The 12,767-nt window shown below is 37.9% G+C and overlaps 1 protein-coding gene across 2 annotated transcripts; it reads left to right on the top strand.

The window, feature by feature from the left end:
• LOC116072232 (olfactory receptor 150-like) lies at window positions 1-3,461 on the top strand. 2 transcript variants are annotated; one of them, XM_031343575.1, is made up of 2 exons: window positions 1-912; window positions 3,426-3,461. In XM_031343575.1, exons 1-2 carry the CDS (start codon window positions 1-3, stop codon window positions 3,459-3,461), a joined length of 948 nt encoding a protein of 315 aa, XP_031199435.1. The 2 variants fall into 2 exon arrangements, with proteins under 2 accessions (XP_031199435.1, XP_031199436.1); XM_031343576.1 differs by lacking the exon at window positions 3,426-3,461 and having other exon boundaries at window positions 1-939.
• Window positions 3,462-12,767: the final 9,306 nt, after the last annotated feature.

Here is a 12,767-nt window from a genome sequence, read left to right as displayed (position 1 = left end):
ATGCAGGTACAAATGGCAGATACAAATCACTCTACAGTGACTGAGTTCATCCTTGCTGGGTTAACAGACAAACCAGAGCTGCAGCTGCCCCTGTTTCTCCTCTTCCTTGGAATCTACCTGTTTACGGTACTAGGGAACCTGGGCATGATCATCCTCATCCTGCTCAGCTCTCACCTGCATACCCCCATGTACTTCTTCCTCAGCAGTCTGTCCTTCATTGACCTCTGTTACTCCACTGTTATTACCCCCAAGATGCTGGTGAACTTTGTGGCAAAGAAGAATATCATCTCTTATCAGCAATGTATGACTCAGCTCTATTTCTTCCTTGCTTTTGTTATATCTGAATGTCATATGTTGGCTGCAATGGCATATGACCGCTATGTTGCCATTTGCAATCCCTTGCTCTACAATGTCACCATGTCTTACCAAATCTGTTCCTGGATGGTAGGTGGGGTGTATGGCATGGGCTTCATTGGTGCAGCAGTTCATACTCTCTGCATGCTAAGAGTGATTTTCTGTAAGGCTAATGTAATAAACCATTACTTCTGTGATCTTTTCCCATTGATGGAGCTTGCCTGCTCCAGTACTTATGTCAATGAAGTAGTACTCCTGTGTCTCAGTGCTTTCAATATCTTTATTCCAACCCTGACCATCCTGGGTTCTTACATATTTATCATCACTAGCATCCTCCATATCAAGTCCACTGAGGGCAGATTCAAAGCCTTCAGCACATGTAGCTCCCACTTCTCTGCCGTTTCTGTCTTCTTTGGTTCCCTGGCATTCATGTACCTGCAGCCCTTCTCCAAAGACAAAGGCAAAGTGTCCTCTGTGTTTTACACTACTGTTGTGCCCATGCTGAACCCCATGATCTACAGCCTGAGGAATAGGGATGTTAAACTTGCTCTAAATAAGGTATTTCAAAAGAAGTTCTATGTGTAAAGAAGTACTTATCTTAAAAAAAAAAACATACAAATTACAACCAATAAATTTTATCTTCTAACCAATTCCAATTAGGTTCAAAACAAGAAACTTTAGTTCTGTATCAAATAGAACCATCCGAATCAGAAAGTCTCAGTATCTGTTAGTGGTATACACGTTTCAGATCTTCTACTGAAGGCTTCAGCAGCAGCAGTGTCTACTTTTCTGGTCTACATTTAGGATAAATTCTCCTAGAATAAGACTCATCTACATTGTCGTAAAAAATTCTAGACTTCATGATTCCTATGAGCTTCAAAGCCTTTAAATATGTTGCATTAAGTATATAAGCATGTAGATTTAAGTAACACATAGTACCCCTGCTCACTTTATTAATCTGTGTACAACATGAAAATATTAATTCTTCCTAGTATTAATGAATGAATGAATTAATGAATTTTAAAACTGGTGACCTTGCATCTATTATTTTATCCAAATCTTATAGTATGCACAGAACATTAGTGGCTTTGTCTTCAATTAAATGACAAAACAGCTCTTTGTCATGTGTCTTCTACTTCATTTTGTAATATCAAAAGTAGAAACAAGAAGAAAACTTAAAAAAAAAAAACAGAATAAAGGCTGCTGCTTTTCTATAACCCTTGGATTTTCTTCACCTTATATGTTCTCTCTTTTTATTGGATATTTTCTTTATTTACATTTCAAATGTTAGCCCCTTTCCTGGTTTCTCCCCTGTAACCCCCTTTATCCCATTCCTCCTCCCCCTGCTTCTATGAGGGTGTATACCACCATCCTACCCACACATTCCTGCCTCCCTGCCCTTGCATTCTCCTTCACTGGGGCATCAACCCTTCACAGGACCAAGGGCCTCTTTTCCCATTGATTCCAGACAAAGCCATCCTCTGTTACATATGTGGCTGCAGTCATGGTTCCCTCTATGTATACTCCTTGGTTGGTGGTTTAGTCCCTGGGAACTCTGGGGGGGCAGGGGTTGGTTAGTTGATATTGCTGTTCTTGCTATGGGGTTGCAAACCCTTTCAGCTCCTTCATTCCTTTCTCTAACTCCTCTACGGAGACCTCGTCCTCAATCCAATGGTTGGCTGTGAGCATCTGCCTCTGTATTTGTCAGGCTCTGACAGAGCCTCTCAAGAGACAAGCTATATTAGGCTCCTGTCAGAATGCACTTGTTGACATCCACAATAGTGTCTGCATTTGGTGACTGTGTATGTGATGGATCCCCAGGTAGGGCAATCTCTGGATGACCTTTCCTTCAGTCTTTGATCCACACTTTGTCTCCATATTTGCTCCCATGAGTACTTTGTTCCCACTTCTAAGAAGGACAGAAGCATCCAGACTTTGGTCTTCTTCTCGAGCTTCATGTGGTCTGCGAATTGTATCATGGGTATTCTGAGTTTTTGGGCTAATATCCACTAATCAGTGAGTGTATACCATTTGTGATTTTTTTGTGACTGGGTTATCTCACTCAGGATGATATTTTCTAGTTCCATTCATTTACCTAGGAATTTCAAGAAGTCATTGTTTTTAATAGCTGAGCAGTACTCCATTGTGTAAATGTACCACATTTTCTGTATCTATTCCTCTGTTGAAAGACATCTGGGTTCTTTCCAACTTCTAGCTTATATATTCTCTTATCTCACAAAACTCTCTATACTTCCATTGCAATTGCTTGTTAACATTACATGCCATGTTGGTCACTTACAACATACTAGTACAAAATAGTGTATATTTGATCAATAGTTTTGATAATTGAAGAGAATGTAAATGGGACAGAAATTTCCAAGTAGGAAGATATGGGTACTTGAATTCAATTTCACTTAGAATGATTTTGCCTTAGTGTGTGTCAGTTCATAATGAACTCTAGTCTCTAGAAATTATAAGAAGATACTCACAGTAACAGAAAATGGTCACTCCTGTTCTGCAGTGAGTTTCCTCAGAGGATCAGAAATTATTTTTCTCCTATTTCAAGTCACATTTTTTTTCTAGGCATGTATGGTGGTTTGATAGGAATGATACCCATAGATTCATGTGTGAATTCTTGGCCCATAGAAATGGCACTGTTAGGAGGTATGGTCTTGTTGGAGGAATTAAGTCATTGAAAGGGTGGGCTTTGAGGTTGCCTATGCTTAAGATAGGCTCAGTGTGGCATATCTCCTGCTACCTGTAAAACAAGATGTAGATCTTTCATCGCCTTCACTAGCACCATATTGCCTGCATGCAACCATGTTTCCTACCATGATGATAATGGACTAACACCCTGAAACTGTAAACTATCCCCAATTCAATGTTTTCCTTTATAAGAGTTGCCATGGTCATGATATCTTTTCAGAGCAATAAAACCATTACTAAAATGGGGTTCTTAATGGTAATATTTATTTTGATGTTAACACAAAATGAAACTTATTAGCTATGTCTGTCTTCTTTCTTCTAGCACAGGGAGACTGCATACTTGACTTGCATTATTAGTCATTCAGATATTATATGTAATTAAATTCTATGTAAAAAATTAATTTTCATGGATAATTCTCTTTATAAACTTCTGTTGTAGAATATGCCATTAAGGTGACACAATTTACTAGGTGTTATTTATCTTTTTTTTACTAATTTTAGATAACTTGCTTATTTTTTTCCCATAAACGACTCTGAGTTATTTTCTCCATAGTTTCAAAACAATGTCATCTTGATACACTCAGCAAAGTATGTTTTCTGAGTAATTTTCCTTATTTATTAAAAAAATTATTTTCTAGTGTTTTTAGAAAAAGTTACTTATCTGAAAGGATGCTCACCTACCACCAGGCTTCCCCATTTTCTGGGGCATCAAGTATCTAGAGACTTAGGCAAATCTCCCACCAACAGCAGTCCTCAGCTAAATATGTGTTTGGGGCCTCGGGCCAGCTCCTTTATGCTGTCTGGTTGGTGGCTCAGTGTCTGAAAGCTTCCAGAAGTTAGGGTTAGTTGAGACTGCTGGCTTTCCTATGGGGTCACCCTCTTCTTCTACTTCATCTACTCTTCAATTCAACCATAGGGGTTTCAAATGTCAGTCCTATGGTTGGGTGTAAGTATCTGCATCAGTCTCAGTCAGCTGCTGGTTGGGCCTCTCAGAGGACAGTCATACTAGGCTACTGTCAGTAAGCACATCATAGCATCAGTAATAGTGTCAGGCCTTGGTGTCTCCCAATGAGGTGGATCCACAATTGGCCTAGTCACTGGACTGCCTTTTCCTCAGTCTTTTCTCCTTTTTTTGTCCCTGAAGTTCTTTAGACAGGAACACTTCTGGGTCAGAAATTTTGACTGGGGGTTGGTAACATCATCCCTCCTCTTGGGGACCTATTATGTACAAGAGGTGGTATCTTCAAGTTCCCTCTCCCCACTATTAGGCATTTTGTTTAAGGTTACTCCCATTGAGTCCTGAGAGTCTATCAGCTCTCAGGTTTCTGGTACTTTCTAGAGAATCTGCCCAACTCCTACTTCTGAGGCTGCGTATTTCCATTCATTCTGCTGGCCCTCTGGGCTTGTCTCCTGTCCTCCCTCCCCATACCTGATCCTGTTCCCCTTTTACACTCCCCCTTCCCTCTTCTGCTCAAATCCCTCCCTCCCAATGCTACCCTTGATTATTTATCCCCCTACTGAGTGGGATTGAAGCATCCTCAATTGGGGTTTCTGCTTATTAAATTTCTTAAATTCTGTGGCTTGTATGCTAGGTAGCCTGTACTTTTTGATTAATCATCCATTTATTAGTGAGTACATACCATGTATTTCCCTTTGGGTCTGGGTAACCTCACTCAGGATGATATACATTACAGTTCCATCCATTTGCCTGCAAAACTCAATGTCCTCATTCTTAATGGCTGAAGAGTATTCCATTGTATAAATAAATCACATTTTCTGTATCCAATCTTCATTTAAGAAACACCTGGCTTGTTTTTAGCTCCTGGCTATAACAAATAAGGATGCTGTGAACATCGTGGAACACTGGCCTATAGTGAGGCATCTTTTGGGTTTATGCCTAAGAGTGGCAATGCTGGTCTTCTGGTAGAACTATTTCTAATTTTCTGAGGAACCACCACATTTATTATAAGAGTGGTTATACCAGTTTGTACTCCCACCAGAAATGGAGGAATATGCCTATTTCTCCATGTCCTAGCCAGTATGTGCTGTCACCTGAGATTTTGGTCTTAGCCATCCTAATTGATGTAAGGTGGAATTTCAGGATCCTTTTGATTTGCATTTTCTTGATGACTAAAGACTTTGAACACTTCTGTAAGTGCTCCTTGGCCATTTGAGATTCCTCTGTTGTGAATTCTCTGTTTAGCTCTGTACTCCATTTATTAATTGGGCTATTGGCTTTTTGGAAGTTAGATTCTTGAGTTATTTATATATTTTGTATATTAGCCCTCTTTTGGGTTTGGGTTTGTGAAGAATTTTTTTCCCATTCTCTAGATTGCAGATTTTCTTATTGACCATGTCTTTTGCTTTACAACAAGAACAAAAAAAGTTTCCTGACATCCCATTTATCTCAGAACTTGAGCCATTGGGGTTCTGTTTAGGAAATTTCCACAACCCTGCCCCTGCCCTGGGCCAATAATTTTGAAGCTCTTTCCTACTTTCTCCTCTATTCAATTCAGTATATCTAGTATTATGTTGAGGTCCTTGATGCACATGGACTTGAGCTTTGTACAGTGATAACTATGGATCTATTTTCATTTTTCTACATACAGCCAGCCAGTTAGACCAACACCATTTATTGAAGATACTTTCTTTTTTCCATTGTATGATATTGGTTTCTTTGTCAAAGATCAAGTGTCCATAAGTGTGTGGGCTTATTTCTAGGCCTTCAGTTCTATTCCATTTATGAACCTGTCTGTCTTTGTACCCACATCATATAGTTTTTTTAATCATTATTTCTCTGTAGTGTAGCTTGAGGTCAGGGGTTGGGTTTCCCACAGAATTTTTTTTACTGTTAAAAATTCTTTTCAGTATCCTGGGTTTTGGTTTTCCATATTAAATTGAGAATTGCTCTATCCATGTCTGTGAAGACCTGTGTTGGAATCTTGATGGAAATTGTGTCAAATCTGTACATTTCTTTTGGTAGGATGACCACCTTTACTATGTTAATCCAACCACTCCATGAGCATGTGAGATCGTTCCATCTTCTGAGTTCTTCAATTTCTTTTTTAAGGGATTTGAAGTTCTTCTCATACACATCATTCACTTGCTTAGTAAGAGTCACACCAAGATATTTCATATTATTTGTGACTGTTGTGCAAGGTTTTATTCTCCTAATTTATTTTTCAGCATTCTTATTATTTTATAATGGAAGGCTATTGACTTGTTTGAGTTGATTTTCTGTCCAGCCACTTTACTGAAGGTGATTATCAGCTGTAGAAATTCTCTGGTAGATTTTTTGGGGGTTGCTTATGTAAACTATCATATCATCCAGACATAGTTATACCTTGACTTCTTCTTTGGCAATTCTTATTCCCTTAATCTGCTTTTGTTGTCTTATTGCTGTGGCTAGAACTATGAGTACAATATTGAATAGATAGGGGAAGAGTGGTCATCCTTGCCTTGATTCTGGTTTTAGTGGGGTTGCTTCAATTATCTCTCTTTTTAATTTAATATTGGCTGTCAGTTTGCTGTATATTGCTTTTATTATGTTTATGTAAGTGCCTTAAATTCCTGCTCTCTCCAGTATTTTCAACATGAAGGGTGTTGTATTTGTCAAATGCTTTTTTAGCATCTAATGAGATGGTCATGTTATTTTTTTCTTTGGGTTTGTTTACATAGTGGATTAAATTCATGGATTTTCATATATTGACGCACACCTGGATCCCTGGGATGATGCCTACTTGATTGTGGTGAGTAATGATTTCGTTGTGTTCTTGGATTCAGTTTGCAAGAATTTTATTGAGTATTTTTGTATCAATATTCATAAACAAAATTGGTCTGACTTTTCCTTTGTTGAGTCTTTGTGTAATTTAGGTTTCATAGTAACTGTGACTTCATAGAATGAGTTAGGTAGTGTTCCTTCTGTTTCTATTGTATGGAATAGTTTTAGGAGTATAAGTATTAGCTCTAGTTTGAAGGTCTGGTAGAATTCTGCACTAAAGCCATCTGACCCTGGGTTTTTTTGGTTGGGAGTTTTTTATTGACTTTTTCTAATATTTTCGGTATTTAGTTTCTCTTGATTTAATTTTGCTACATAGTATCTGTCGAAATAGTCATACACTTCATCTAGATTTTCCAGTTTTGTTGAGTAAAGGCCTTTGAACTAACATTTGATTATTTTTTTGAATTTCCTCAATTTCTTTTGTCATGTCTCCCTTTTCATTTCTGATTTTGTTAATTTGGATATTGCATTTCTGTTTTTTAGTTAGTTTGGCTAAGGGTTTATATATCTTCTTGATTTTCTCAAAGAACAAGCTCCTAGTTTGGTGATTCTTTCTATATTCTTCTTTGGTTCTTATTGGTTAATGTCAGCTCTGAGTATGATTATTTTCTGCCTTCTACTGCTCTTAGTGTGTGTTTGCTTCTTTTTGCTCTATGGCTTTTAAGTATGTTTGTTAAGTTGGCAATGTTGGATCTCTCCCATTTCTTTATGAGTGAACTTAGTGCTATGAGTTTTCTTCTCAGCACTGCTTTCATTGTGTCCCATAAGTTTGGGTATGCTATGTCTTCTTTTTCATTGAGTTTCAGAATATCTTTAATTTCTTTCTTTATTTTTTCCCTGACCAAGTTATCATTAAGTAGAGAGTTGTTCAGTTTCCATGAATATGTGGGCTTTCTGTTGTTTTTGTTGTTATTGAAGTTTAGCCTTAGTCCATGATGATCTGGTAGGATGCAAGGGATTATTTGAATCTTCTTATATCTGTTGATACTTGTTTTGTGATGGATTATATGGTAAGTTCTTTAGAAGGTACCATGAGGTGCTGAGAAGAAGGTATATTCTTTTCTTTTAGGGTGAAATATTCTGTAGATATCTGTTAAATCCATTTGGTTCATAATTTCTATTGGTTTTACTGTATTTCTCTTTGGTTTCAGTTTCAATGACTTGTCCATTGGTGAGAGTGGGCTATTGAAGTCTCCTACTATTATTGTGTGAGGTTCAATGTGTGTTTTGTGCTTTAGCATAGTTTCTTTTATGAATGTGGGTACCCTTGCATTTGAGGCATAGATTTTCAAATTGAGACTTAATCTTGGTAGATATTTCCTTTGATGAAGATGAAATGTCCTTCCTCATCTCCTTGGTATTTTTTGTTTCAAAGTCTATTTTATTGGATATTAGAAGGGCAACCCCAGCTTATTTCTTGGAACAATTTTCTTGGAAAACTTTTTCCAGCCTTTCACTCTGAGGTAGTGTCTGTCTTTGTCATTGAGGTATGTTTCTTATATGTACCAAAATGTTGGATCCTGCTTGTATATATTTTTTTAATTGAGGAATTGAGTCCATTGATGTTGAGGGATATTAAAAATATATGATTGTTAGTTCCTGTTATGTTTATTGCTGAAGGAGGTATTATGTATGTATGATTCTCTCCTTTTGGGCTTGTTGTGAGATCATTAATTTCCTTTTTTCTTTCATGTAGTTTCTCTTCTTCTGATGGAGTTTTCCTTCTAGAATCCTCTGTAAGGCTGGATTCCTAGATATTGTTTAAATTCGGTTTTGTTCTTGAATATTTCAGTTTCTCCATCTATGATCACTGAAAATTTTGCTGGGTATAGTAGCATGGGCTGGTATTTCTGTTCTCTTTGGGTCTGTACGACATCCACACAGTATCTTCTGGCTTCTCTAGTCTCTGTTGAGAAGTCTGGTGTAATTCTGATAGGTCTTCCTTTACATGTTACTTAACCATTTCCCCTTACAATTTTTTTTAAAAGATTTATTTATTTATTATATGTAAGTACACTGTAGCTGTCTTCAGACACTCCAGAAGAGGGAGTCAGATCTCCTTATGGATGGTTGTGAGACACTATGTGGTTGCTGGGAATTGAACTCAGGACCTTTGGAAGATCAGTCCATGCTCTTAACCACTGAGCCATCTCTCTAGTTACAACTTTTAATATTCTTTGTTCTTTACATTTAGTGTTTTGATTAATTCATGATGGGAAGATTTTCTTTTCTGGTACAATATATTTAGTGTTCTGTAGGCTTCTAGCACTTTTATAGACATCTCTTGCTTTGGGTTGTGGAAGTTTTCTTCTATGATTTTGTTGAAGGTGTTTTCTGGTCCTTTGAGATGGGAATTTTCACTTTCTGCTACTGTTATTATTCTTAGGTTTGATCTTTTCATTGTGTTCTGGTTTTCCTGGATGTTTTGGGTTAGGAGTTTATTATTACTTTTTTTTTTTGACCATTGTGCCAATATTTTCTATGGTATCTTCTATGCCTGAGATTCTCCCTTCTATTTCTTGTATTCTGTAGGTGATGATTGTTGATGACGACGATGATGATGAGATTCTGGGGGTTCCTTCTGGTCTGTCTGGGCTGGGGTCCAGAGCAGACCTTGGGCACAAGCTCTGCAGCCTGTCCCACAACACCCAGAGGAAGCTCCACTCCCAGGCGTGCTGACACACCCAGGACCAGAGGTGAGCAGGAACCAACATCTGTCCCAACACTGGGAGTAACTGGAACCAGCGGGACCAGGCACACAGGAACTCCGCCAGCCCAGTGACTCCATTTCCTTCCTGTCTGTTTGGGTTAGTGTTCTGAGCAGACCTTGGGCACAAGCTCTGCAGTGAGTCCCAGAACACACAGAGAAAGCCACACTCCCAGGTGATCTAACAAGCCCAGGATCCCAGAATCACAGGATCACAGAGACAGCTTGACTCTGAGGAGTTCTGATACAACCAGGATCACAGGAAGGACAGGCTCCAGTCAGACTTAGCAAGGGCAGGTAGCACCAGATGTCAGGGGGCAAGCGTAAGAAAATAAACAACACAAACCAAGGTCACTTGCCATCATCAGAACCCAATTCTCCCACCATAGCAAGTCCTGGACACACCATCACACCAGAAAAGCAATATTCAGGTGATGAGATTCTGATGGTTGAAAAATAGATCCTGACCTCTTCTCTAGGTTTTCCATTCCAGGGGTGCCTTTATTTGTGATTTCCTTATTGTTTCTATTTTTATTTTTAGGTCTTATACTGCTCTGTTCAATTCCTTCATCTGTTATATTGTGTCTTCCTGTATTTATTTGAGGAACTCATTTGTTTTCTCTTTAAGGGATTCAATCTATTTAGCTGTGTTTTCGTGTTTGTTTGTTTGTTTTTGGATATATATATATATATATATATATATGTGTGTGTGTGTGTGTGTATTGTATATATATGTGTGTGTATATATATATATATATATATATATATATATATATATTTCCTCTATAAAGGTCTCTATGATCTTCATGAAATGGGATTTTAGGTCAGGATCATGCTTTTCAGGTATGTTGGGATATCTGGCATTTACTGTGGTGGAAGAGCTGGTTCTCATGGTGTCAAAGTATATTGGCTTCTGTTGCTTGTGATTTTATGCTTGCTTCTCACCATCTGGGTAGCTCTGGGTTTAGCTGGCCTGGGTATTTTTGTATGGAGCTTGTTTCTTGTGTTCCTGTGTTTCTGTAGATTTCCTGCAAGATCTGTGGCACTGGGTGCAGCAGATCTTTGGGGAGACCTGTAGACTGTATGGTGTTGAGAGGGGCAGACCTGTAGATCTGTCTCAATGGAGGTGCAGACAGGAATGGAAATAGGGTTTAAGAGAAGGCGATGGGTACTGCATCTGCTGGGCTCCTCAGGGGTGTCAGCTGCTCTGCTTATTTTGGGAGATGCCTTTCCTCCTGCCCTGGCTATAGCAGATCTCATGGAAGACCTGCAGACTTGAGTTGTTGAGAGAGGGGGGTAAACATGCAGATTTGACCTAGTGCAGGTACTACCTTGCTGTTTTAATAAAACATTTAAGCTTATCTGTATTCTTTGGTGATTTTTTGTTGATTGAGATATTTTTAAGATTAAAATGTAGTGCTCTATTACTTCCAAAATTTGAATATTTCACAGATTTAATTGTATTTATACTAAAAGACTCTTACATATCCTTCCATGACCATCTGCAGCTAGCACCATAGGAGCTGTGCTCCTGTGTAGATTTTTCAATCATGACATGCATTCTATGTTTACCTGATCATCTCTTTCTAGACTGAATCGTGCTGAGGAATAGGGACTTGACATCATGTGTCTCTCTATCCTCCACAGCCAGAAAGCATTTCTGCCTGTTCTATACATGTTTTTAGTGCCAAATCACACCAATATCTAAATAACCTCTTAAAGCATTATCACTGTTCAAGTAGTGTCAATATGCTTTTGTCAAGACAAGTTAAAATGAATGTCCTAGAATAGTATTTATAATTATAAAACTAATATTGAATACCTCCTGAGTTCCTAGAACTACAAATTATATTTCTGTATTTTAAGAAAAAAGAAACTATGTAATGTGTATAAGGTCATTGTATAGATTTAGCAAAGGTCCTATAAGGTAATACAGAGCTATTTATTTATATTAACCTAGTAAAATAAAAATAAAACCAAAATCTACATAAGCTTCAGCAATCCTATCATTGTTATGAGTCATTGCTAGGTTGCTTTTTAAAGAAATCTTATTTGAAACCAACTAAATAAACATAGAGGTCACTCTACAGGATGAAATGTAAAATGTCTATCAATGAACAGAGAAACACTAAATGACTTTACTAATAAACAATAGCCAGAGCAAGCAAGCAAACAGAATTTGCCTAGTTCAAGTAGATAACAGAATAATGTTTACTTCATGATGAAAGATATGGGCAGTAAGTAGTTTTTCAACGAGTAAAATTATGTAATAGTGTTGAATAAATAAAGATGATGGTATGTGGTATAATTTTTGTAGTTAATAATGTGATATTTTTTCTCAAAACATAAAGAGATAGTTCTCATATTAAACATTTAGAATAGAGAAATTAAGGCAAGTAAAGAAAAAACATAAAATGATATGGAAAGGCCTTGGAATATGATGAAAATATTACTATGATTGTCATCTTGATCTCATCATGATTTGAATATACAAGAAAGGATTATATCATAGAGACAACAAGTATTTGCCACCCACTGCATAGACTTTATGCTATCTACTTTAACAGCTGTGTGAACAGATCAACAAATAAAACTTGGTTCCGTGAAATAATCTTGGCATTTTGCTAATGGACATTTGTCTCTATGAGGTGTCAGAGGTTAAAATACAGGAGATTTTTGAAATTCCCTACGTTGCTAAAACCATGCAAACTTGCAGGCAGTTTTCTGAAAACAGGAAGCAGCTGCCTTTAGAGAATGTGCCAGAATCTGACTTTAGAAAAGGCTGGTCACCCAAGATTTATCAGAACTCAGTAACTGATTTCAAAGCCACAAAGACTGTGGACAAGAAAATGAAACTTCTATGGTAGGATCATGCTGGGCCGTGAAAGGAAGTCTGTGTTCTGTTTGAGCGAGGCTTACTCCGGAGACTCAATAGAAAATTCTACAAGGGACAGAACAGTGAGCTATGCAACGAGACACAGACACTTGACACCAAAAGCCCTCCAACTCCAATATCCTTTGGCTAGACAATGCCCCAAGTTTCCAGTATTCTGGCTGGACTCCACCCCCACAGTCACCTGACTACAACCAGTTATGCTTCACCGCACAATTACCCAGGAACAGCAAGATAGCCTAACCCACTATAAAAGGGGCTGCTTAGCCCCTTCTCTCTCTCTTCAGCTCTTACTATCATCTCTCTCCCTCTTCCTCCTCCTTTCT

This window comes from Mastomys coucha, unplaced genomic scaffold (genome assembly GCF_008632895.1).
Source record: "Mastomys coucha isolate ucsf_1 unplaced genomic scaffold, UCSF_Mcou_1 pScaffold23, whole genome shotgun sequence".
Classification (NCBI taxonomy): Eukaryota; Metazoa; Chordata; class Mammalia; order Rodentia; family Muridae; genus Mastomys; species Mastomys coucha.
This window is presented reverse-complemented; position numbering and strand designations above follow the sequence as displayed.